This window comes from Piliocolobus tephrosceles, chromosome 1 (assembly GCF_002776525.5).
Source record: "Piliocolobus tephrosceles isolate RC106 chromosome 1, ASM277652v3, whole genome shotgun sequence".
NCBI classification, from domain to species: domain Eukaryota; kingdom Metazoa; phylum Chordata; class Mammalia; order Primates; family Cercopithecidae; genus Piliocolobus; species Piliocolobus tephrosceles.
The window spans coordinates 24714207-24740912 of record NC_045434.1 but is presented as its reverse complement, the minus strand read 5'-3'; the positions used below and the strand labels follow the sequence as shown (position 1 = coordinate 24740912).

The 26706-nt window shown below is 35.5% G+C and overlaps 1 protein-coding gene across 3 annotated transcripts in view; it reads right to left on the bottom strand.

The window, feature by feature from the left end:
* The window catches only part of DCAF6 (DDB1 and CUL4 associated factor 6), a 145134-nt gene that overhangs the window by 40526 nt on the left and 77902 nt on the right, over nt 1-26706 (bottom strand). For 2 of the 3 annotated variants that reach the window (XM_023207091.1, XM_023207093.2), the window contains exon 11: nt 10789-10848. The exons of the other annotated variant lie outside the window; for it this stretch is intronic. In XM_023207091.1, the coding sequence (XP_023062859.1) occupies nt 10789-10848 (60 nt within the window). The remainder of the gene's footprint in view (nt 1-10788; nt 10849-26706) is intronic. 3 annotated transcript variants of the gene reach the window in all.

Genomic DNA, 26706 nt, shown 5'->3' with positions numbered 1-26706 from the left:
TACTTAGATAAGTAACTATTTTAATTAAGAAATATCAATTGTTGGTGTTGTTACTTGTTACTCCTCAGAAATAAATAATTCATATCAACAACATTAACAACTGATAAGAGTTTTGGTAGCCAAAATTATCACTTTGGCATTATAGTATAGGAAAGCTATGTTGTATCTTCTTTTAGGGCACTTAAGAAACTGAACTATTTCTTCCTCTAAAAACATTACAGGAGAATATTTCTTTGTAGCGTGCTCAGCACACACACACAATATAGTGGGGGAAAAAATCCCTTTTAACTTGTTCAATACTGCTAAGTTTTTAGATAGCCATTCTATATTGCTCAGTAATCATGGTTATTAAGAATAACTGATGACATCAGCAACTTAGAGTGGTCTCTATGGAAGCAAATTACCATTTGAAACACAGGCTTCAGAAGCACAGCAATAATCACATAAACATCAGGATAAAATACTGTAAAAGACTTCATTTTTGGGGATTAGAAGTGAAACGTCCATAACTTGAGATTCAGGAAACCAACTTAAAAGATCTTTTTCAGAAATGCTACTAGAGACCTTTCAGGATAATGCACTGGCTCAGAAAAAAAAATTCAGAATGAGCTGAAATATAATTTGAAAGCAGTTTCCTTGAACTGCTATGTATTTAATTAGGTATCTTTCAAGTCTTTTGCATAAGAATCACAAAGTAACTATTTTTTGTAATGCACACACTGTGAAATGATTTAATCTGTACATTTCTACTATGAAATTATAATAACGAAAGGTTCAAAAAAATGCTCAAAGACATACAAAAAAAGTGTGATAACCATAGTAAAAAAAAAAAAATATGCTGAGTATTTTGTATATTTAAATATTGTTCAAAATGTTGCTATAGATCTAAATATCCAAATACTGATAAGGATGTTCAGACTTTAAGCTAGGATACCCCTGGATAATCTATCCTATATGTAAATCTAAACCAAATATTCAAAATGAAGATAATTAACTAGGTACAGCAACAATAATTTCTTTAGAACCCCATGCCCAGCATTTTTCTCTGCTGCTGGGTCACTATTATAACTTTATAATCACACATTAATTAACTATAGTAGTTTAGATAAGCTGTGGAACATATGAAAATAAAATAGTTTCGTGAGTTTTCTATTGTATAAAGATGCGTGTATGATTATATAATGATATCCTATTTCCCATTCCATTATACCAAATTTTTTTTTTTTTGGTCACAATACTGTATTGTATACTTGAAATTTACTAAGAGGGTACATCTTGTGTATTTTCTTTCTTTTTTTTTTTATTATACTTTAAGTTCTAGGGTACATGTGCATAACATGCAGGTTTGTTACATATGTATACTTGTTCCATGTTGGTGTGCTGCACCCATCAACTTGTCAGCACCCATCAACTCATCATTTACATCAGGTATAACTCCCAATGCAATCCTTCCCTCCTCCCCCCTCCCCATGATAGGCCCCAGTGTGTGATGTTCCCCTTCCCGAGTCCAAGTGATCTGACTGTTCAGTTCCCACCTATGAGTGAGAACATGCGGTGTTTATACCAAATATTTTTTAAAAACCAAAGTTAGATGGAAATAAAACATACGGTGAAATATTCTGAAAAAATAATAAAGCTTAACTATCTTCACACATTTTGCACTCCAACTTACTAGACCTGTATAGAAAAGGCAAATTTCTCAACCATAGTTTTTAAACTGATGCAAAATTTTCCATTTTCATAGGTCAGGGAATCCACAATTTTTCTGTAGATTCCAGATTAGAGGATCTCCAATTCTCCTTCCAACTATTTGTATAAGGAAGTATATCTGGATTCAACGTGGAGATGCTGCTTCTAGCAGTAGACTGCTAACAGAGAAGATCTATCTACCCTACAGATAATTGTGAGGCAATGCATTTCATTCCAAAAAATGAGTGCTTACACTAGTGCAAATCTAGATTTATAAAATAGAAGTGATATTATGTAAGCCAAAATGAAACAAAGTGCAACTTTACTACAGACATTTATTAGGAAGTCCATTCTCTCTAATCTTTTTAACATTCAATCAAATTTTCTTCTGGCAATCACAACTCAACTCTATGTCAATTATTATAATTTTAACCCAAGAACTTTTTTCATGACATAACATAGAAGTGTGAATTGAACTTTAAACATGTGATTTGGATACATTTAGACTGAAAATTGTGCTTGGTTCCACATTCCTACCAGTATTTAGAATTTATGGGTTGAAATGTGGTAGCCATTTAACCTTTGCTTCCTTTTCTCCTACTTCAGAACCAGTAGTTTTACATACCTCTATTCATAAACGTCTCCTATTCCTATTTCACTTTCAGTCTAGGGGGAGAACAGTATAGAATGAAAATAAGTAAATATGCCCACGCCATGTGGCACATGGGCCCTGCCAAAATCCTTTTCCAGTATTTCCTTTCATGACTGTTTCCTTGGGTATACTCTCCTTTACTGGAAAAAAAAAAAAAAAAAAATCAAATCTGCCTATCATAAATAACACTCTCATTTTGTAGATAAATTAACAAGTTAAAATGTGACTTCCAGACGAAAACAAATGAGGTAGACAGCTTAGAACACTCCCTTTAACCACTTCCCCTTCCAGTTACTGTCCTCCTAGCTTATTGTTTTTAATTGCTTTTCTTCTCATTTCCATTTTTTCATCTCCTGCTCTAAAATCTGGCCTCTGTCTCTGTCACTCTAGTGAAAGTGTTCTACTAATGGGGCTCAATCCCCACATTGACTAACTTAGGGGAAATTTTTTTTGGAGCCAATTTACTTGACCTTTCAGCAGGACTCCAGCAGACAACACTCTCGTATTTGAAAATTTCTTTTGATCACAAGACACCACGCTGTTCTATGTCGCCATCCACCTCTCTAGTTGCTCCTTCTCAATCTCCTTTACTAGCTACTAGCTCTTTGCTGGCAAAATCTTTTAATTTTATCATTTTTCTGATTTTTCTTGAGATGTGTTAGCTCTCTTACTCTGTTCTCATCTTTCTACTTTCATCCTAGTTAATTCCATCTACTTCATGGCTTCTTACCATTTGTATGCAAAAACTCTCCCAAATTTCTTTCTTGAGCTCTGATATCCTTTCTGAGCTCCATATCTACATAATCAACTACCCAACCGATTTTCAACTTGAGTATCTCATACAGATAACTCAAACTCAATATATTCAAAACCAAGTTCATGATCACCTACCCCTACAAGTCCCTGCCCATGCTTTATCTCTTTTCCAGGGTTACCTGTTTAGGAAAATAACCATCCACTTAGCTGTGCTCAATCAAAACATGAGCTACTCTTGCAGTGGTTGAAAAAGTCACCTGTTAATCTCCATCAGTACCTCCCACAAAGCACCACAAATAAATGTATAACCTAAGTAAAAACAGTGTATCTGTTTTACAAAAGATTTAAGACACAAGTCCTGCCCTCTCCGGACTGCTATTGATTACTAAACTATCTTCATAAGAAAATTCTGAAGTTGTTACTGCAACTTATACTCTGGATTCCTCCTCAATCCTATCTCATTCAATCTACCACAAAGTCCTGTTTATTCTACATCCTAAATATTTCTTGAATCTCTTCACATCTCTCCTACCTTACTTTTATCACCAGATCAAAATCTCTGTTACCAAGAGAACTTCCTAAGTGATTTAGTCTCTAATCAATTCTCCATACTCCATTCAGAGTATCAGGCCATAGTCATACTCCCTAATTTAAACACTTCATTAGCTTCCCTCTGTTCTTAAAATAAAAATGCCAAACCTAAAATGTCCAAAAAAATCACTTTGTCCTGCATAGTGGGATTCTCCGAATCATCCTGTATGTGGCATCTGAGGCTCTGCATATGCTAGTCACACTTCCCTTTACTCATGATCCTTCACCTAACTTATTCAGGCTCACCTTTCAGATCTCAGCTTAATGTCTCTTCCTCAGGAATGCCTTATTTGGCCCTCAACTGGAGGGAATGAAGGCCCACTCTCCTATGTTCCACACTGTACCCTGCTATTTCCCCTTCCTAACACTCATCACACTTCTATTTAATTTTTCATCCATCTTTACTGTTAGATCAGGCAAAGCAAGTGGTTATGATCACTGATGCCAGAGCCGACTGCCTGGGTTTGAGATACATTTTTAATGCTTACTAGCTGTGTGCAACCTTAGATATGTTTCTTAATCACCCTTTGCCTCAGTTCCCTCATCTGAAAAATGGGGGTAATAATAGTAATGGTTGTGGTAAGGATTAAGTAAATTAACATATAAAAAATTGCTCCAAGCAATGTTTGGTACAAAGAAAATGTAGTATTAAGTGTCTATGTTGTTGTTGCTGGTGTTATTATACATCAACTCAATGCTCCCAGTACGGAAGACAGTAGTGTTATTCATTCATGCACCCTAGTACCCATCCCAGTACTTGCCACAAGGTAGGTAGGCATTTATATATCAGTTGAATTAATGAAGTATAGACATACAAATATGGCTCCACCACTTATTTCACTCATCTTTACATATTTCTCAGAGTCTTAGTTTCCTCATTAGTAAAATTAAGATAATTCACCTCATTATTAGCACAAATTAGATAATGCATGTTAAATTCTTAACAGTGCTAGTCATAAAAAACTCAATAAATGTCAGTTATTTTATGATAGACAATTCTAAGTTAAAAAACAAACTGGAGGTATAGGTTTGATCAGCAGAAGGGTAGAACAAATGAGCATATGCAACAAAAATTAAATAGGGTTTAACTTCCAAAAGATCAAATATATCATTAACGGGAACAATCAAGACCTAGTAGTTGGGGATAGGAAGAAATTAGTTACTTCATTCCAGATAATTAAGTGATAACTAGTTCTAAGGAATACAAAGAATTTAGAATGAAATTTTATTTCACTAACTTACTATTTCACAAGAATTTAAAATATACTATTTATGGATGTATTCCAGTGTCGTGAATATTGAACTTATATTCTTATTAATAAAGCAAGCTTCAATCGCTAGATATTTAATAAAAATTAGAATTGGCAATATAAGTTTAAAATAATATTAGATAACAGTACTAAAATGAAATTTCAATTGGTGACAGTATATAATCTTAAGGTAATACATATTTAATGCATGGCAGATCCAACTTTTCCATTTCTCAATCTATCTTAGTAGAATTAGTAAAATCTGTTTCCCTGGTTTTTGATTATCCACTAGTCTCCTATAGATGAATGTTTTACAAACATCAAAGATAGTTTATATAAAATGATACATACTGGAAAATTAACATTTATAGCTTTCATACCCACAAATTAGTGTTTATATTTCTTTAAATCTAGAACAGAAAATTAGTGCCTTCAGATGCACAATTGCCTACAGACGTAAGTTTCAAATTTGATGGCAATGTCAACTTCCACTTAATGGAATCACTGTAAGGAAGAGAAAGCAACTTGTTTCAATCATGGCCAAAACCTAAAACTCAGACAAAACTACTTTCTTATATCCTCTCAAAAGTTAACTGTTCTCAAAAGAACAATTATAGATTCTTTTTGCTGTTGTTATTTTTTAAAATAAAATAAGGGGGAAATTGCTGGCCTACATACTTTTAACAGGAAAATTTTGTAAGTTTTAATAATATAAACAAGGTAAGAGAAACATGTCAGAAGAGAATTTTTCCTCTTATAATAGAGATAAAAAGGAAAACTAAAACTACCCACTAAACTAAACAAGATGCATGATGGACATTATTGTGCTTATTCAAACAGAATTTCACTTTAGGCAAAATTAGCACAGAAAGACCATCAATGCGTTTACACACAACTCCAAATTTGGAGAACACTGGAAATTATTTTATAACAGGATACAATTAATAACAATGTGCATGTTATACATTTATTTCCCTACAATTTCATTTCTTAAAAAAAAGTAAAACTATTAAGACAACAATGGAGCTGCATTAATGAATAAAGATTCACGCTAAATAAACTTCTATCAAACTGTGATTTTGTTTAAAATTCAGGATAAATAAGCAAAGACACTAGTTGCACTCAACGAGTAAAATACTGTGTATACAATTATTCAAAGAAAAAATTTTCTTCAGTAAGCAAGTCCATTAAAATTTTTTAAAATTTTATCAGTAACATTTTTGTCCTTGGTAATCCTTCCAAATAAAGAAATCTATGAAAATGCTATGGAAAATTAAATTAAACAACACATGAAATCACTTGGACACCTGGAAGATGGTGAAGAAATATTTTGAGACATAAATATAAAACTGAACTATCAATTTTTAAAAAGCATTCGTGTTTCGTTAAAAGTATGAAAAAGAAATTTAAAATACGCTTAAATAATCATTAGAGATAAATTCAAAATGGAAACTTATTAAATGTACTACTTTTTCCATTCTCCATGGTAAAACTGAGAACAAGAATCTTGGTAAAGGTTAAAATTTTGAAAATAATGGTGTATCTGGGGAAATCCACTATCCCTTACAACTTGAACAAACAATCTATTTACTCTATAAACATGCTCAGTTTTGAACCTACTACCACCTATACCTGCCATTATCTTTGCTCTATCTTTCAATTCTTAATTGAGTTTATGAAAAGAGACATACCAAAGTCTCTACCTTTTGTCCCCAAAATGTTCTCCTCAAACCACTACTATCTGGCTTCTGCTTCCACTATATCACATCTCAGACTAAAATGTCAAAGCAATCACGCTGCCAAATTTTAAAAATGATTTATCAGACCTTTTGGGAGTTGGTATCATTGCTTCACAAGGCATTACTAACCTGTCCCTCCTTGCACTTCTTTTCTCCTGGCTTTGGATATGGCATTCTTTCTGCCCTGCATACTTCTCTGATCATTCCTGTTTGGTCTCATTAGCTGTATCTTTTTCTCTACTTGCCCCTGTAGTACAGACTCCACTCTTCTCACAATATCCTCTTTTTCTAGACGCTCTCATCCACTCCTATGGTTTCAACTGCTATCTATAAACTGATGATTCCTTACCTTTATCTCTACCTCAGACTACTTTGGTGACTTCCAGCATCATATAGCCATCCAACCATCTATGAGATTTCTCCATGTGGATATCCAAAGACACTTCAAACTTAACATTTAAAAAAATCTTACATACTTTCTTCTCCCCTCAAATCAGCTGTTCCTCCTAAAATCTCTATCTTGGCTGATGGTTCATTATCACCCTATCAAGACACCTGGATATCATACTCTCATTCATTCCTAACTTATCAGTCTCAAAGTCTCATGAATTCAACCTTTCAACTATTTTTAAAATCTGTTCATTCTCACTTCTCACCACTATTGCCTTAGGCTGGATGCCTCATAATCTCTTAGGTGGACTACAACAATGGCCTCTTATATGTTCTTGGAATTTTCAATCTTACTCCTTCCAGTCAATCACTTGTAATGTTGCCAAAATGATCCTTCCAATATGTAAATCTGATCACATTTCTCCCAAGCTGAAGTAATCCCTGCAGCTCTTAAATAATTAATTGCTTAAAGAATTTACTCACTTATTTAACAAATATTATTTACCACCTAACATATGATTTTAGTCACAGAGGAAATTATAGTAAATGAAAGTATTTAGAGAATATGCAGAAAGGTAGATACTAAACAATCCCCTAAATAAATGTATGATTACAAATTTGACAAATGTAATGAAGAAAAATAACAAGTCACAAGGGAAGAAAAAGAGGAGACCTACTATAGACTGTGAACTTATATTATTTTTGAGACAGTAATATCTCAGTGAGTTTAAAAAATGAGAAGTTGCTCAACAAAAAAATAGTTTTGGTAGAGTGAACAGCATGTACAAGGGATCTGAAAGGGAAAGGAGGTTAGAGTGTTAAAAGAAATGAAAGTAAGTCTATTTGGCAAGAGCTTAGTGAATGATGGGATAGTGGCCTGAGACGAAATTAGAGATACAGAAATCAAGTCATGTACGTTTTGTAAGCCAAGGTATGGGTTTTGGTTCTTTTGAAAGGCTATGGGAAGCAATTACAATGTTTTAGGCAGATGAATCACATGATTATATTTACATCTTAAAGTTTCATTGTGGCTGCTGGTAGAGAATAGACTATAGCCTGAGTGGATGTGAAAAGACTAATAAAGGGATTATTCCATTAGTCCAGGTGAGACAAATGGTGGCGGGCAGTCTCTACTCACTTTTAGAAGTTATCTTTAGGTAATGGGAGCCTGAAATGTGAAGTTCTTAGTACTTTAAAAGTTATAATGCTGATGAACAAAAAGGCATGTAAAAACTCAGGATTTAATTAATTAGATATCTTTTCCACCATTAGAATATTTCTGCTTAGAGGTCTGATTACAAAGCTACATTTCTGATAGTCTACTACAGTGCAGCTTCTGCCAAAGCCACTCAATACTAACTTCTTACATAGCACCTCTACTTACATGACTAAAATGCTTATCATACTTTACATACTCAAAAAGATAAAGAACCACCTGATTTCTACTTCCAAGCTACTCAACACTAGTAAGTAGCCTTACCATTTACCATACCCAGGCAATGATGTAAAAAATCTGGGAGTTAATCATAATTTTTCTCTTCCTCTTATATCCCACATCATATGTAAATTAAGTATCAACAAACTGAATATTTAACACTATGAAAATTATTGTACGTGATCAACTAGAATATAAATCTGGCTATAAAATCTCTGATAGTGATATATTATTTATATCCATATATCCTTAGAAAAAAAATCCTTTAATTACACAGTAGTTATAAACAGTAGTCTAATATAAGTATGCTATAGTTGTGTTTTGCCTTAATTATTCTTCGTTGTTAATATCTCTGTAATAAACATATAAAATAAAACATGCTTAATTCCTTAGTTTGCAAATTAATTTACCAATTCATTCATTCTTTCTCAAGAACAGAAAACCTTATAGTAATACAGGTCATCTCAGGTCCATAAGGAGTAATTTAAGATCAGAAATTCGTCTCAGGTTCATAAGGAATAATTTTTCTTTTTTTTTTTTTTTGATACAGAGTCTCACTCTGCTGCCCAAGCTGGAGTGCAGTGGCATAACCTTGGCTCACTGTAACCTCCACCTCCCAGGTTCAAGCGATTCTCCTGCCTCAGCCTCCTGAGTAGCTGGGAATACAGGCGTGGTCCACCACGTCTGGCTAATTTTTGTTTTTAGTAAAGACAGGGTTTCACCATGGTGGCCAGGTTAGTCTCAAACCCCTGACCTCAGGCGATCTGCCTGCCTCAGCCTCCAAAAGTGCTGGGAATACAGGTGTGAGTCACTGCGCCTGGCCCCATAAGGAATAATTTAAGATCAGAAGTACAAAAGAAGTTTTCTAATTCACTTTAAAATGAGTTTCTGAATATTTCTCTAAGACTATAGTTTAAATTAGATCTATTTCACACCAAATAAGTTCTACAGCAATATTTAATTTCTGCACTACTACTGACATGTGAGTCATCTAAAATGTAAACTTTCAGTCAACCAAATCTTATGGCTTTAGTGCTAATTTTAAAAAAATGTTTTTGAAAGGAACATTTGTAAAATATATAAAGGCAATCATTTAGCCTTTTTTTATTTTTAAAGAGATGGGGGTCTCACTCTGTCACCCAGGCTGGAGTGCAGTGGTATAATCACAGTTCACTGGATCCTTGAACTCCTGTGCTCAAGCAATCCTCCTACCTCAGCCTCCCTATTAGCTGGGACTACAGGCATGCACCACCACACCCAGTTAATTAGTTTTTTTTTTTTTTTTTTAAGAGACTGGGTCTCACTATATTGACCAGGCTGGTCTCAACTTCCGGGCTCAAGCGATCCTCCTGCCCCAGCTTCCCAAGTAGCTGGGATTACAGGGGTATGCTACCACGTCCAGCAATCTGCCTTTTTAAATAGAGAAAGTGAATATCGTGTTGTTATTCTTAAAGACTTAACTACGATTACTTATCATACTTTGTCACAATATATTTAAAATACTTCATTAAATCTGAGGTGAGACAGTAAAACATTTGCGCTAACACTAAATAGTCTTTTTAGTTTTTAAATAGTCTTCCTATCTCCAACCTTTTCACATGTCCCTTCATGTCAGAATGTCTTCCTGTACTAATCCTTCTCTGTGCTGTATTTGATCTGCTAGTAATAAAGCCTGATAAATAAGTAACCTGTTTATTTCATGAGGCTCTATTCAAGGCTTGGAGATTGATTTTACACCTTTCCCACATTGAAAAGTACAAGTGGAAATGGGAGCTTCTGATTGATAGCTTTTGAGCTTACCTTTGGGTTTGTAACCATGTTCTTTAGTTAAAGCTATCAGGAATCTGGCTACCAGATAAGTGAGACATAAAACCAAGAATCATTACTAAAGCAATCTAGTAATATAGAATATTACTGTGTTTAAATAACTTATCCTACATAAGCAACAAGGTAGTGTTAACCTCACACCCAAAGTTCTACACAATTTTATAACAGATACCTAGAATTTTAAAAATGGATATATGTCCATTACAATTTTGTTATAGGGAGAGAGTTCAAAGTTGGCATCAAGGGCCAAAGGTAGAAATTAACTTACGTAGAAAATAATTCGTGTAGGTCAAAAAGACCTTTTGTGTACAATACCACCTATTGTAATTTAGTTCACAAAATACTGACTGTAAGACCATAATCAAAATGAAATGCTATGAAAGGTGTGAGAAAGCTTAGTTTATGCATTGCAATAAAGCTATGGATGGATGGGCATAGCGCATCTCCTGTTGCACGCACCCTGTTGCTCATCAAGTGACATGGATCCGAGCTGTTTGTTAACCACAGAAGAAGGAGAATCTGAAACAAAAACGAGATTTCAACTTAAAAGTAAGCAGCAGAAAACTGCACAGCAATGTCATGATCATCTCTAAGCTTAAGAAACAAATGTATAAGGCTGGGGAATAGAAGTAAGTAATGTAGTGTGATTCCCAAGCAGTGAGTAAGCAGGGCCATGTGCTTAAGATGTTATTCCAGACAAGCATTTAGTAACTTTGAGAATGAGTTGAGAAACTATTCTTCTATTTCCATGCATCCACCTTTTACCAAATTCATACAGCAGAGGCACAAGGTGCAAGGTAGATAAATTAGAAATGGAGTATCTTAGTTCACTACACACAAGACTCCTTGCCCTTCTCAAACTCCCTCTCCAGCTCCTTAAGATGGTTTTCATCCTGCCTTGGAGGATTCGAAGCATGAAATGAAATGCTCACTATACTTTGAGAGATGTTGTTTGTTGTACTGTGGGCTGACCAAGGAGCTAACATCAAGATTTATACAAAGAAAATGGTTTATAGGAAAAATATTCAATGAGGTAATTACTATTACAGAAACATGCATGACTTTAAAAACTCTACAGTATATTGTGCATATTAAAACTATACTATGTAAAGGCTCAAGTTTCTTTAGAGTTACCTGGTGGGGAAAGGAAAAGAGAGACAAGGAGAAGGCTTAATGATCTGGGCTTTACACTTGCTACCTTTGCTTCAAATAGAACAGCTTTGTTCTTATCTTTTTAATATGCTGGGTTTCTATGTAAGAATTTATTTTATAAGTGGTTTCTACTGTTTGAAAAACACTGGTATTAAGGCAGGCAGCATAATAAAACGGAAAGAGCACTCATCAGAAGTTAGTAAGTTTTAATTCTAAAGTTGATTCTGACAATAATTAGCAACTTTTTTAGGCCCAAGCTTCTCCTTACTCTCTAATCAGCCTGGGGATCTAGAAACCTAAGCAAGACACTGGGGAACAGAAGGAGGTGGCCCATTCTGTGTTCCAACAGGGCTACAGTAAAAGAGAAACATAGGTAATAAGCACAACTCTCCCTAACCAGTAAGAATAGTTCCCAGTTTCTAATATCCTGTGCTCTAGTTCTTAGCAAATGTTAACAAAACACTTTTGGCCAACACCAGTTTCTGCTCATAATGGCATTTTTTTCCCCCAAAAGTAGGTATTTTAAGATTGTCCTTAGCTGAATAGCTAAGAGTTTTCCAATATATCCTGGATTCACATTGATTTTATAGGATTTGATTGCTTGCATTTGTACATTTAAAAGTCTGAATCCTGCTAGTGGTACCATTTGAATCAACTTTAAATCTTCCATCTTCTAGTATCACCAATTTGTTCATGTATTTTTCTCTTACTAGATTTTGACAAAACATGATCATTATTTGAATAATAGCTTTTACTTATCCTTACTTATCACCTCTTTTTCATCAGAACATTCAGTTAAACAAATCTATAGTACACAAAAAAGAAAGTGGGAACGATAGCATTTCAATCAGTTCCCTAATCTAGTCATGCTTTACTTTCTTTTTTTTTTTTTTTTTTTTTTTTGAGACGGAATCTCGCTCTGTCGCCCAGGCTGGACTGCAGTGGCCGGATCTCAGCTCACGGCAAGCTCCGCCTCCCGGGTTTACGCCATTCTCCTGCCTCAGCCTCCCGAGTAGCTGGGACTACAGGCGCCCGCCACCTCGCCCAGCTAGTTTTTTGTATTTTTTAGTAGAGACGGGGTTTCACCGTGTTAGCCAGGATGGTCTCGATCTCCTGACCTCGTGATCCGCCCGTCTCGGCCTCCCAAAGTGCTGGGATTACAGGCTTGAGCCACCGCGCCCGGCCAGTCATGCTTTACTTTCTTAAGATGACTTCTCATTTATGTTTCACAGTTGGATTCAACACTACCATCTATGTTGTTTTTAAAGAACAGATAAATTGGTCTTTAGGAAAAAAAATTAAACTCTTTAAAAAAACAAGAAAAATGTGACTCACAGCAAAATAAATATTGGAAAACTCTCCTAAAAATCTGTGAAAAATATTTTTCATCCATTTGGATTTGTTATACATTTCACTGCGCCCTCATTTAACAATTAAGAGCTGTAAGAAAATTATAAACTCTCCAAGAAATTTTATCTTCAAATATTTAATTTTTCTAAAAAATACCATGAAATGTACAAATCTTGTTGAGATAAAATGTATCTTATTTTTAATAAAATTTAAGAAAGAGTAAGTCACGGGAGAAAAAAAAAACTATTAATGAAGGATCTAGAATGCTGCCATCTCTACAAAACTGTATTTTCAAACTCTTGAAGTATTTAAAATATTAAAGCTATGTTAAGAGAAAGTATTAAACTAAAAGGGTTTTCTTTTTGGTTTTAGTATGCCATAGATATTGTGTATTTCTGAGGCATCTGCTGTTCCTCCCATCTTGAAGATTAATTTTGTGAAGAAATCCTTCCTGGTCACTGCTTTCATTCTGTTTGTAATCTTGGGAACACACAACTCCTTTGGGAAGGATTATTTTCCTGTCATATGAACATTTTAAGTGACATGTTTTTTTTAACCACTATTCATAAGTACAATACCTATAACTCCTATCTTACATAAATATTTTCAAATATTAACACAATAACCATTAGAATGGCTAATATTTTAAAAAGTAATTACTAGTTTAAGCTGATTGCTTCAGTTATTGGCATATTCTACTCTACCTCTCTGGGAAATATCTTCTAGAGAATACAATCACAAAATCAAAACCTGAATATATGGTCCAATGGTAGTTTATTGTAACACGTAATATGGTTGGTCAGTTTATTTGAAGTTTTTAGCATTGTAAATTTTTTTAAGGTAAAGATAAACTTTAAGCAAAAGCTCATTCAGTACTAAGCTCAGCATGTCTCACGGTCAATTACTGTGTAGTTCCAAAAAATGTGTGGTTTGGTCCTGAGAAAATTCTTTAGCCCCCTGACACCAGAATTTTCTCAACTGTAGAAAAAATAGACAATTATAGTCTAACAGGCAAATCACAAAGATTCTTAAGCTACGCTTCCTGGGTTCAAATGTGGTTTTTCTACTCAGTAATATTGTAACCCTGGGCAAGTCATTTAACTTGTCTAAGTCTCAGTTTCTCCATCTGTAAAATGAGGATAATCACAATATCCACTACATAGTGTTCTTCTGAAGATGTAATATCATGTAAAATATTTAGACAGCACATAGGAATGGGTCATTTAATCATTACTTGACTATTTTTCAGACATATGCTATTGAATGAAAAGTAATGGTACAAAGCTGTTCTAAAACATCTGGAGCATATTATTATGTTTAAAGTTCTAAAAGACTCATCACTGGTTTGCTTTGGACTCTGTCATTCAAGGTAGTTAAGGAGTGCTGGCAGAACTAGACTAACATCATATCTAATTTATTAACTATTTATAAACATCAAACACATAGATCCAATGCATCCATCTGAGAAGTGCTTCCATGTGACTGTCACTATGGACACTGGGAAATCTGATGTTGTACAGAGCCTGCTTGCACAGGATCGGGTAAGTGCTGATTTTTTCCAATATGGCTCAGTTTTAAAAAGCCCTTTTTCAAAAACAATCACCAATGTTTTATACCCTTTTGGGGTATAAAAATTACTTTTTTCCAATTGGTAAAACCGTGCCATAAAGTGAAAAAACAGTTCCTACCTGACCCTCTCTAGGCTGGCTCCATGCTCCAGTGGGGCTCTGCGGTGGTTAGGTCAGTACCAGCAGACTCCACAGGGTGCTGTCACTCTGAGCAGGAGCCAGCAACCCATGACTTCAGGGGACCTGAAATGGAAAAAAAGAGTTGGGCTTAAAATCAGCCATATGCTGAATGCCTCTGCCACACCTGTTTGGGGCATTCATCTGATAAATGTACATATAGCTCATTCAAAACCCTGAATGCTATCAACCTTATGGGGCCTTTATATGAGGACATTTTTTAGTAGTAAACAACATACTACAATTAAGATAGTACATTATTGGTTGGGCGTGGTGGTTCACGCCTGTAATCCCAGCATTTTGGGAGGCTGAGGTGGGTGGATCACGAGGTCAGGAGATCAAGACCATCCTGGCTGGCACAGTGAAACCCCATCTCTACTAAAAATACAAAAAATTAGCCGGGCATAGTGGCAAGTGCCTGTAATCCCAGCTACTCGGGAGGCTGAGGCAGGAGAATCACTTGAACCAAGGAGGTGGAGGTTGCAGTGAGCCGAGATAGCACCACTGCACTCCAGTCTGGACGACAGAGCAAGACTCCATCTCAAAAAAAAAAAAAAAAAAAAAAAAAGAAGATAGTACATTATTATGTGTACTGCTCTCCTTAGGTAGATAACTTTATATATACTGTATTGTGTAACCCATCCTTACATGGTCTCTGTAAATTACAGCAAGCTAAATAAATCAATAATTGGGAAACTGAGGCATAAAGCAGCCAAACGACCTGCCCAAGGTCATCTAGTCATAGAGCCAGGGACAAGAGTTCAGGCAATCTAATTCCCTGGCACTGACGTGATAAAGGCAAATTCATTTCTTTTTGGTTAAAAAAAAATTGTTAAGGATTTTACAAGTTACTGTATATTTCCTAAAAGTCTAGAAAACAAGTTATGGTGTATTTCCTAAATGAGTTGTGGTGTATTTCCTATTAGTCTAGAAAAGACAGACTTTTAAAAAAACTAACCTAAGTAAAAGTATTTTTAAATGATATATTCTAATTTTTAAAAACCATATATTTTGGCAATTAGTTCTAAAGAATTATTATTTATAGGTGTCAACAATTCTTAAAAGCACTGACTTGCAAACTGGGCTTCAGAGGAAAAAGGTAGCAGAGGAGCTTTAGGGATAGCAGGAGGAGCAAGCAGGTGGGTAGTCGCTCCTTATCTTGTTTCATGTTTAAGTCCCAACAGTGCTACTTTTATATACTTTCTAAGTCTTTTATATACTTGTCTAAGTATATAAAATTTATATTGGAATTTCCACATAAGACTGATGACAAAGAGTGAACAATCAAAATGAAATAAAAAACCACTGTTTAACATCTTCTAACACCTATTTTATATAGCTCATTTTAAACAGTCTGAAACTTAAGGTGGTATCATTTGGTGCCTTAGAATGGTGTTTTAGTCTTCAACTGCCAAGAAATATCAGCAACTAAATAGATAATATTCCATCTGGGATTATCCTCAACCAGCATCAGGCCCCTTCCCAGCTGATCCCACTAAAAATGTAGGTGATTATTTCTACAAAGTGGTTTCAAGGTTTGATCTCATTTTCCTAAAGAAATTAGGTTTACCGATTTCACAAAATATTTCCATGAGTTCTATATATTTTAAAAAGATAATAAAATGGCTACCCCAATGTAATTCAAAAATTCTTTCTATACTTTTAAAAATTTCTTCGTTTCCAAATCATAGTAATGTCTCCTTTGAACATCTTACAGCTAAAACACTTACATAGGTGAGAAGACAACAGAAATATGTTTTACTGGCACTATCACCACTAACTGATACTCTAAAGATACCAAAGTATAATGGAAAACTATGCTTCTTACATATGACAAATGCACATTCTTCTATTATTAATAAATTAAAATCTAGGAGGCTAATTTTGGTGCTTTCTGTATGGCTAGACAGTAACATCTATCATAAAAGAATGAATCAATTAATGTCCATATACAAAACTGCGTTTAATTATTATGTATAAGATAAAATTTTGTATATTTAAATAGAATAACACTTAGAGTTGGAAAGACAGCATCTAACTTCACAGAAATCATACACTCACTCTAAAGCTTTCTGATTCTAAAAACGGCTTGCTTCAATTTAAATTCCTGAACTAGGCCGGGTGCAGTGGCTCAAGCCTGTAATCCCAGCACTTTGGGAGGCTGAGATGGGCGGATCACGAGATCAGGAGATCGAGACCATCCTGGCTAACCCGGTGAAACCCCGTCTCTACTAAAAAATACAAAAAACTAGCCGGGCGAGGTGGCAGGCGCCTGTAGTCCCAGCTACTCGGGAGGCTGAGGCAGGAGAATGGTGTAAACCCGGGAGGCGGAGCTTGCAGTGAGCTGAGATCCCGCCACTGCACTCCAGCCTGGGCAACAGAGCAAAACTCCGAAACTCCGTCTCAAAAATAAATAAATAAATTCGTGAACTAGTTACAAAAGATTAGTGAATCTCAAAATATTTTTCCAACATCTACAATGTATACTTCTTTCCTGTTAGGCAGTTTTGTTTTATATTCAAGATCATTTTAATACTAAGTTGTAATCAGCTAAATTTTAGTATTATATATGTAGGGACATTTTATTTTTCTTTTTATTGATTTTTAGGTTTCATGATTTTTTAACCTTCAAAACATGTTTGCTAGAGGTTTATATAGAGCAAAGAAAATCAAAGTATTTTATTAAATGTCATTATTGTAATCTGATCAAATTTTCTTGTTAATTGTTACAGTATAGGAAAATATTTCCCCATAGGAAAAAAAAAATCAGGGGCCTCTGCCTGATACTCCATTAATATAACGCTGAATTAAAAATCAAGTTTATGATTTATCCCAAACATCATATCTATATTACAATGACTTAAATTTATTTATTTAATTTTACCACATATTATAAAACGTGCTTTTGTTACCATAGCACTTACTAGAAAAGATAATTATAAAGTGGAGGTTGTCCAATTCTACCTATATATAAATTAGTTTCAAATAATCAAATTAGAACTCTCAAAGCCCAAACTCATCACTCTTTAGGGTAGCAGAACAAAGCATATCAAACAAAGCATTATAAACTCATTAGTATGAGAACCTAGACATTCTTGTTCCTAAATAACTTATTACACCTACTATAATATTCATATAATACTACAGGATTTACAGTATCTATTACCCATCTTGAAATAACTAAGTTGATAAATTATTTTGTGCTATTAATACATCTTTCATTAATTCTTTTAACAAATGTTTATTGAGCATCATGAACTTTCTGGTCATAAGATGACAGGGCATTAAAAGACTCAGTGAGGGCCGGGCACGGTGGCTCAAGCCTGTAATCCCAGCACTTTGGGAGGCCGAGACGGGCGAATCACGAGGTCAGGAGATCGAGACCATCCTGGCTAACACGGTGAAACCCTGTCTCTACTAAAAATACAAAAAACTAGCCGGGTGAGGTGGCGGGCGCCTGTAGTCCCAGCTACTCGGAAGGCTGAGGCAGGAGAATGGCGTGAACCCAGGAGGCGGAGCTTGCAGTGAGCTGAGATCTGGCCACTGCACTCCAGCCTGGGCGACAGAGCAAGACTCTGTCTCAAAAAAAAAAAAGACTCAGTGAGAAAAAAAGAGTGACAATTTTTACTGTGTTATCACAGTTTTATAGCGTAATAAGAACATGAGACTGTGGAGTACTGTTGCTGCCCTAAATATCAGAAACTTGATTATGTATGGAGGAATAAGAAAGCAAATATTGAAATTTTTCAAATAATGACAGAAGGAAATAATTTAGTCAGCATGCTAGTATGGCCAAATAATACTATAATTCTAAAATCTAGCATTACTAGGTTTTAGGAATATTGGCTAACATTCAAAGAGGAAGAAGAAGAAGAGCTAGGAGCCATAAAGCATAGATTTATTTCAGCATACGAGAACTTTCAATAGAAAGATCAATGCAGGCTCTAAATTCACTAATTATTCAAAAAGAGCTCATCAGCTCTAAAAGTAATAAATATTTGCCCCTCTCCAAATATATTACAACTTTTAAAATCATTTTATATTCATCTCTCTGGCAAATGCTGCTGCCAATCTATCCCCCTAACACGTGATGTTGAATACCACCATATGCAAGGAAGGGAGGGGTAAGCTGCAAGCGCATTAGCTCTCCTTTTGAACGGGAAAAGGGAAGCACCTTATTACACAGTAGCAGTATTAAAAAACAATTCTATCAGCTGCTTAAGGACACTTGACATTAATAACCTGAAGCATGAGGGTCCTGTGAAGAGCCCTCATGAGAAGACTGATCAGAAGTGGAAGGCTGTTGCTGGGTATGTGCAGCTAGCTCTTGCTGCCTCTGCTGCTCAGCCTTCTTAAGCCTCAGTTGTTGCAGGCGCTTACGAAGCAAAGCTATCTCAGGGCCCCTTAAAAATTCTGACACAAATAGGAAAAGAAAGGTGAAAAGATAGTAATAAAATAGAGAATAATAAGAATTTGATTATACATTTAAAAAGAGGAAGGATATAAACAAAACACATGTCTCACAGAGGAATAGTATAAACAAATTACTGATAAAGAAGAAATTACTGGTCATTAAATTATGAGACAAACCATACACACACAACCAAATGCTTCTATTTAACTACAATGAATTAGATACATATATTTCTCTAGGAATATTTAAGTAATTAACCAAGTGGAAATAAAAAGTCCTCCATAAGCAAAAGATTTCAAAATGAACATACAACAAAATGGTATTAGGAAAGAAACAAAAATTGAAAAAAATCAGTTAAGTCATCTGATTTATACACAAAAATTTAAGTTGCTTCATTAACTTCAATCAAATAATAAAATTCAATTAAAATGATAAAAAGTTATGCATTTGGAAACAACTCAGAATTTACTAAGAGCTCTAAAAAAGTGAAAGTTATATATTCTTCAGCTAAATATTTCATGTTAGAATTGTCATTCTCAAAAATTTTTTCAAGTTCAAAAAGATGTACATAATCAATATTTTCTTGACCTTTATCTGAAGTGATCACGGATAAACAGTAGAACAATAACATTAAATTCTGCAAAGAGATATTTACTGAATGTCGTCTATGTATGAGGCATTGTTTTAGGCTCTAGGGATAAATAAAATATTGAACAAAACAGTCCCTATTCTTGAGGAGTTAATGTTCTGAGAGAAAAACAGACATTTGTAAATACACAGGCACACGTGATGCTGAACATATGTGTTTGTGTCATGTGGGGATAACTGCTATGAATTAAATTGACAGGGTAAGGTAAAGGGGATAGTGAATAGTGACGGCAGGGCAGGCGTTATTTTATATATGGCAACTCAGGAAAGTTTCTCTCATAAGGCACCACTTGAACAAACACCTCAAGGAAATAAGCGAGTAAACCACATGGATACCTGGAGGAAGAGTGTTTCAGGTGGAGAAAAGACCAAGTGCAAATGCTCAGGGAGCAAGTGTATAGGAATGCGCAATACATTTTAAAGGCAGTAGAATTTGCTGATAGTTTGGATGTAGAGTGATCCCAAAGTTTTTGGCCTACGTAACAGGAAAAACAAGTAACCATTTATTAAGGTAGGGAACAATGGAGGAACAAGTAGTGTTGGGGGAAAGAATGAATAGATATCCAAGTGGAGAAATTAGGTAGGGACTGAATATAAAAGTCTAGAATTCAGAGATATAAATTTGGATGTCCCTTTAAGCCCCCTAAAGAGTAAGGGATGACACAGAAGAGGTCTAAGAACTGAATCTTGAGGCATTCAAATGTTTAAGAGGAAAAAGAACCTCTAGAAAGAGTAAGAAGGAAAAGCCAGAGAGAGAGCTGAAGAACTGAATGATCAGAGCTCTGTAGGCTAAGTCATGAAATTGTGTCAAAAAGGATGGAGTAAGCAGTTGTGTCAAATGCTGCCAGTATACTAAAAAAGATACTAAGAGCTAATCACTGGATTTTGTACAATGGAAGTCATTGATGACCTCGACAAGAGCTATTTTAATTAAATAATAAGGACCAAAATCTGATAGCAGCAGGTTTAAGAGAAAGGGCAGGTGATGAAGTAGAGACACAAAGTACACATATTCTTTGTACAACTCTTGCTATTAGTGGAGAACAGATAAATTGGAAAATCATTGTCGGGGTTATAAAGAATCAAGGGAAGGCAGGAAGGGCACTGTGGCTCATGCCTGTAATCCCGGCAATTTGGGAGACCAAGGTGAGAGGATCACTTTGAGCTCAGGAGTTTGAAACCAGCCTGGGCAACACAGTGAGATCCTGTTTCCACAAAAAATCAAAATTAGCCAGGCGTAGTGATGCACACTGTGGTCCCTTGGGAGGCTGAGGTAGGAGGATTGCCTGAGCCAGGGAAGTCAAGGTTGCAGTCAAGGTTGTTTTCAGGTATGTACAGATACCTTATTTATAGTCAGCATAACAGTAATGCTTTTAGCAATAAAAAATAAAGCATTATTATACAGCCATAAAGTTTGTCACTTTAAACTTCAAAAGAAATCTACAAGAGAGAGGCCGTATATGTCAAATTTTGCTAAAAAAGCAGAAAAATATCATCAATTTTATTGGAGTGTTAATTAACCCTCTCTACTGAGTTACCAAATGTTTTATGAGGACATAAATCTCCATCCCAGAACCAACTTGGTGAAGTGGCAAACAGCAAGATCTCAGTACATGTAATGATGCTCTGAAACTTGAAAAAAATCAAGATTTAGTTGTGATAATCTTATGAACCATTTATTCAATGTTTCCAGTGTTTTTTAAATAAGAATTTATCAGCTTTTAAGGCTGCTTGTATGGTGGCTTTTTTCTCCTTAGATTAAAAACAAAATCAGGCTTGGAAGAGAAGTCACCACGTAGCTATTAACTACGAAAAGCAAGTACTGAATTTAAAAATTCAACGAGACATACCAGACTAAATAACAGTTCTGCTAGCAGCTTGAAATATTAAAGCAGTTAACATACACACATATTAACCTTTTAAAAAGATATACACAAACATACATAATTTGTAAATGTAGATAAATGCTTGGAGAATTAGCTTTTGTCAACATGAGCCAAACTGAAAATTGAATACAATAAATACCTTGGATTGAATTTTAAAAACAACGATGACAAAAATTCAACAAGGTATTACAAACTGCTACAGGAAAATTGTACTTTGTCATCTCCTCAAACTACAAACCCTATTCTTGTTTTCTTCTGAAAGATTACAGGCTATTCTCCTAATGGCTTAATTCCTCTGAGAGAGAAGAACAATAAAAACAGCTACAGTTGACCCAACAAAGGTCCACTTGGTTCTAACCTTACATCCTGCCTCTACAATACATACAGTATTTTTGTCCTGGACTCTGGATCATTTTTATATCTAATTTGGTGACACTTTATCTGCCTGCTATAAATCTGTCTTCTAGTCCCAACCTACTTCTTGTCCTGGTAATGATCCTTGTGCATGTTTCTCTGTTCTCTTCTTTGGTTCCCCCCAAAATGGCCATCAACCTAATATTTCCACTTGTTTCTTTCTTTTTTTTTTTTTTTTTTCCTGAGACACAGGCTCACTCTGTCACCCAGGCTAGAGTGCAGTGGCGTGATCTTGGCTCACTGCAACCTCTGCCTACTGGGTTCATGCAGTTCTCCTGCCTCAGCCTCCCAAGTAGGTGGGATTACAGGCACGTGCCACCATGCCCAACTAATTTATTTTGGTAGAAATGGAGTTTCACCATGTTGTCCAGGCTGGTCTCAAACTCCTGACCTTGGGTGATCCACCCACCTTGGCCTCCCAAAGTGCTGGGATTACAGGCATGAGCCACCACACCCGGCCTCTCCACTTGTTTCTAACCTACAAATGGCCTATATCTTTCTGACTAGACTAGACTAGACCTTTATCCCATTTAAGGAAGCTATAATTTGGATTTGGGGCTTTGAAAGGTTTGCTTTGATATGGTGCACAACCGAGTTCTTCTCCACCAATTTTTCTACAGAGCTCAATTTAGCTATAATAATTCTACATAGGCCAAAATAAATTTGTAATTCCTGCTTATGACTAAATAAGCAGGAATCCACACACAGACCACATCATATACTATCTTTAAAAAATTCTGGGTTGGGCGCAGTGGCTCATGCCTGTAATCCCAGCACTTTGGGAGGCTGAGGCGGACAGATCACGAGATCAGATCAAGACCATCTGGCCAACATGGTTGGCCAACAACAACAAACTCTATCTCTACTAAAATACAAAAAAATTAGCCAGGCATGGTGGCACGCGTGTGCAGTCCTGGCTACTCGGGAGGCTGAGGCAGGGGAATCGCCTGAACCTGGGAGGCAGAGGTTGCAGTGAGCCAAGGTCATACCACTGCACTCCAGCCTGGTGATACAGCAAGACTCCATCTCAAAAAAAAAAAAAAATTCTGATGGTCTGAGTAGTCTATTTAATTAAAAACACAGGGCAGGGAAGCTTTAAGTGATTCATATCTCAATATGAGCCCTAAAGGTGAATTTTATATATACTAATATCCCCATCCAATTCAAAGTTACCATCTTCTCTAAATCATATTCTTTAAATAGGTTAAAATGAAACCAAAGAAAAAAATTAAATAACACACTTGGAAAAATGCCTCATTTAATAGTCTTTCATTATGAAAAGATTCTTAACATGAGAATAAATTACAAATCATGAACTAAATGAAAACATTTCCAGGCTTCACTTCAGAAAGAACTGAGAGAGACATCTGAAAGGCCTTACTGAGAAGAGAAGAAAAGATTTACAGTTATTTTGAAATATTTTTTATAAATTATGAAGGTTTCATTTTAACCTATACAGTATTAGCTCATGGTCATATCTTTCTCAGTTTTAAATATATAATTTTATAATCACATTTTAAAAAGCAGTCTTTTGTTAAATGTTCAAGAAAAGAAGATATATAAAAATCAAAATGTCTTCAAATTCTGGGTGAAGTATATAGAACATAGTTTCAAATGATCTGACTTATGAATTAAAATAAAATTTAAGAATACAAAGGATAAAGCAAAAAAAAAAAAATCTATCAACAGATTTTATATTCCATTTCAGTCTACTTACCTTCCTAATTTAGCTACAAAACTCCAAAGCCAAACTGTGACCCCTCCAGATTTACCATTCTTCAGGGCATTCATTTTGCATATTCAACTCACTCACAGCTTCAATTAATTATTTTCATACCCATATTTCATACCCATATTCACCCATATATATATATATGATGCTCTGAAACTTGAAAAAAATCAAGATTTAGTTGTGATAATCTTATGAACCATTTATTCAATGTTTCCAGTGTTTTTTAAATAAGAATTTATCTGCTTTTAAGGCTGCTTGTATGGTGGCTTTTTTCTCCTTAGATTAAAAACAAAATCAGGCTCGGAATGGGTGAATATGGGTATGAAATATGGGCATATATATATATATACACACACTCATATGAGTGTGTGTGTATATATATATATACACACTCATATGAGTGAAAAGGACAAACAGAAATATATATATAAAATCACACAATTTTTTAAAGTATTTCTGTAAGTTACCTTAAAATGTCTTCAGAACAACCTAAGAAAAATTATCTACTCAATCCTATGTGGTCTAGACAGTCAAAGGCAAACAATGGATCCAAAATGATAAATGGTTAGACAGCTAATCACAGCATCTCTCTTCTGGGTGTTACCAAATTTTGGAAACTTAATGGAAACAGCCAGAGTAAATGACTGGGGCTAAAAGTATAAACTAAAGACTAAAATATAGCTAAATATATCCTATCTAGTCTATATCAGCTTAAAGGCAACAAAATGCCCCATCATACTTTTAATCGTATCTTTACAGGGTACATATTGTTGGGGAAAAAAGATGCTTACTCAGAGACAACAAGACAGACAATATGCTGTCTTCATGAGAGCTTATTATAGTAAAAGAAATGTTATAAACAATCAAAAGTGAAAAATATTATAAATTTTTATAAGTGCTTTTCAGAAAATAACAGGATTATATAAAAGAGAATAAAATTTCAGCAAGAAGAAAAAGGAAAGAGGACTTTACCTAGGGTAGTTACGAAAGACCTGTCTTATACGGCATTTGAGTTGAGACCCAAGGAAAAGGAAGTTGGCCAAGTGATAAGCCAGGACAAGGGCTTCCCAAGTATACAGAGAATAACACTAAGAACAAAGTGTAAAAAGGAAAGAAAACAAGAGACAGGAAAGAAAGAAAGATAGAAAAGACAGGCAAGGAGAAAGGGAAGGGGAGGGGAGGGGGAGAGGGAGGGGGAGGGAAGGGAAGTAAGAAAAGAGAGAGAGAGAAAGAAAGAGAAAGCAAGCAAGTGGGAGGAAGGGAGGGAGGGGCAGGGTGGGGGAGGGAAGAGGAGGGAGGGGAGGGGTAGAGGGAGGGGGAAGGAAGGGAAGGGAAGGGAAAGAAAAGAAAAGAAAGAATTTGGCACTGAAATGTTTTGGTAACCCGAAAGAAACCAGTAGTACATCTAGAGTGTAACAGTCATCAGGTACTGAGAAAACGGAGTGAGATGAGGCTAGAGAGATAGGGAAGGGCAGGTCATATAAGTTCTTATAGGTCCACAGTAAGGAGTTTGATTTTTTTTTTCTTTTGTAGTTGTATTTCTAAATGCAATTAGGAGCCTCTGAAGGGATTTAAACAGCAAAGTTATATAATCTGATTTAACATTTTAAAATACTCATTCTGGCTCCTGCATGGAGAATACATTATAACGGAACAACAGTAGGTACAGGGAGATCAATTAGGAGACAAGAAATGATGGTGAGATGAAAAGACGTAGGATATAGTTTAGATACAGGAGCGACAGAACTTGCTGATGAACTGGCATGAGACTTGAGGGAAAGGAAGGAATCAAGAATAACTCACAAGTTATTGAAAAAAGCAAATGGACCAAGAGGGAGCCAATTAGGGAACAGGAAGGGTAGGAGGCTGCATTAAGTTTTAGTTTGAACATGTAAATTTACGACGTACAACAATAGGCCAGGTGCAGTGGCTCATGCCTGTAATCCCAGTATTTTGGGAGGCCAAGGCGGGAGGACTGCTTGAGGTTAGGAGTTCAAGACCAGCCTGACTAACATGGGGAAACCCCATTTCTACTAAAAATTCAAAAATTTGCTGGGTGTGGTGGCAGGAACCTGTAATCCCAGCTACTTGGGAGGCTGAGGCAGGAGAACTGCTTTATGCTTTAACCCAGGAGGCGGAGGCTGCAGTGACCTGAGATCATGCCACTGCACTCCAGCCTGGGCGACAGAGTGAGACTTTGTCTTTAAAAAAAAAAAAAAAAAGATGTACAACAGTAACAAAAAAATACTGTCAAAATAGCAGTCAAACACAGGGTCTGGAACTCGGGGTAGAAGATCAGACTGCTGATATATATTTGTGAGTCATCAATTTACGAGAAATATTAAAAGCTATGGGGAACTGACACAATCACCCAGAGAAAGAGCATATGAAGAGAAGAGGGCCAGAACTAAGGGGTTCGATTATAATATTCAGAAGGAGATAGAACAAGAAACACGAACAATAGTTACTGAAAACCCACCAGAATTAGTAAGAGTAAATAGGCAAATATGATATCATAGATGCCAAGAAAGGAAAGTGTTTCAAGAAGGAGTGACAGCCTATGTTAAATGCAACCGGGTCGAAAAATCTAGTAAGGTACTAACAGAGAAATATCCTCTAAACTGGTAAATGTCACTGGTGACTTTGATTAAAAGTTTCAGAGAAAACGGGTGTTGAAAAGCAGATTGGGGTTGGTTAATAAGGATAATAAGATGATAATAAGGTCAATAAGAAGGATGGCAAGAAAATGGAGATAGCATCTATCAACAACTCTTTTGAGGATTCTCATTATGAAAGCAGCAGACAAGTAAGGCAATAGCTGAAGGGGAATGTGAGATAATTAAGACAAAATTTTTTTTAAAAAAGGCAATGATAATGCAAGAGAAGAGGCAAAGTCTTTGAGAAGCTGGAAAGGGATGGCAACTACATTGACTAGCTTTTGATAGGAGCAGACACATTTCTTCCAAAATGTGTTTCTGCTTCTATCACAATGTAAGTACAGATGTTGGAAAGCTTGGAAATTATTGATAGTAGGAA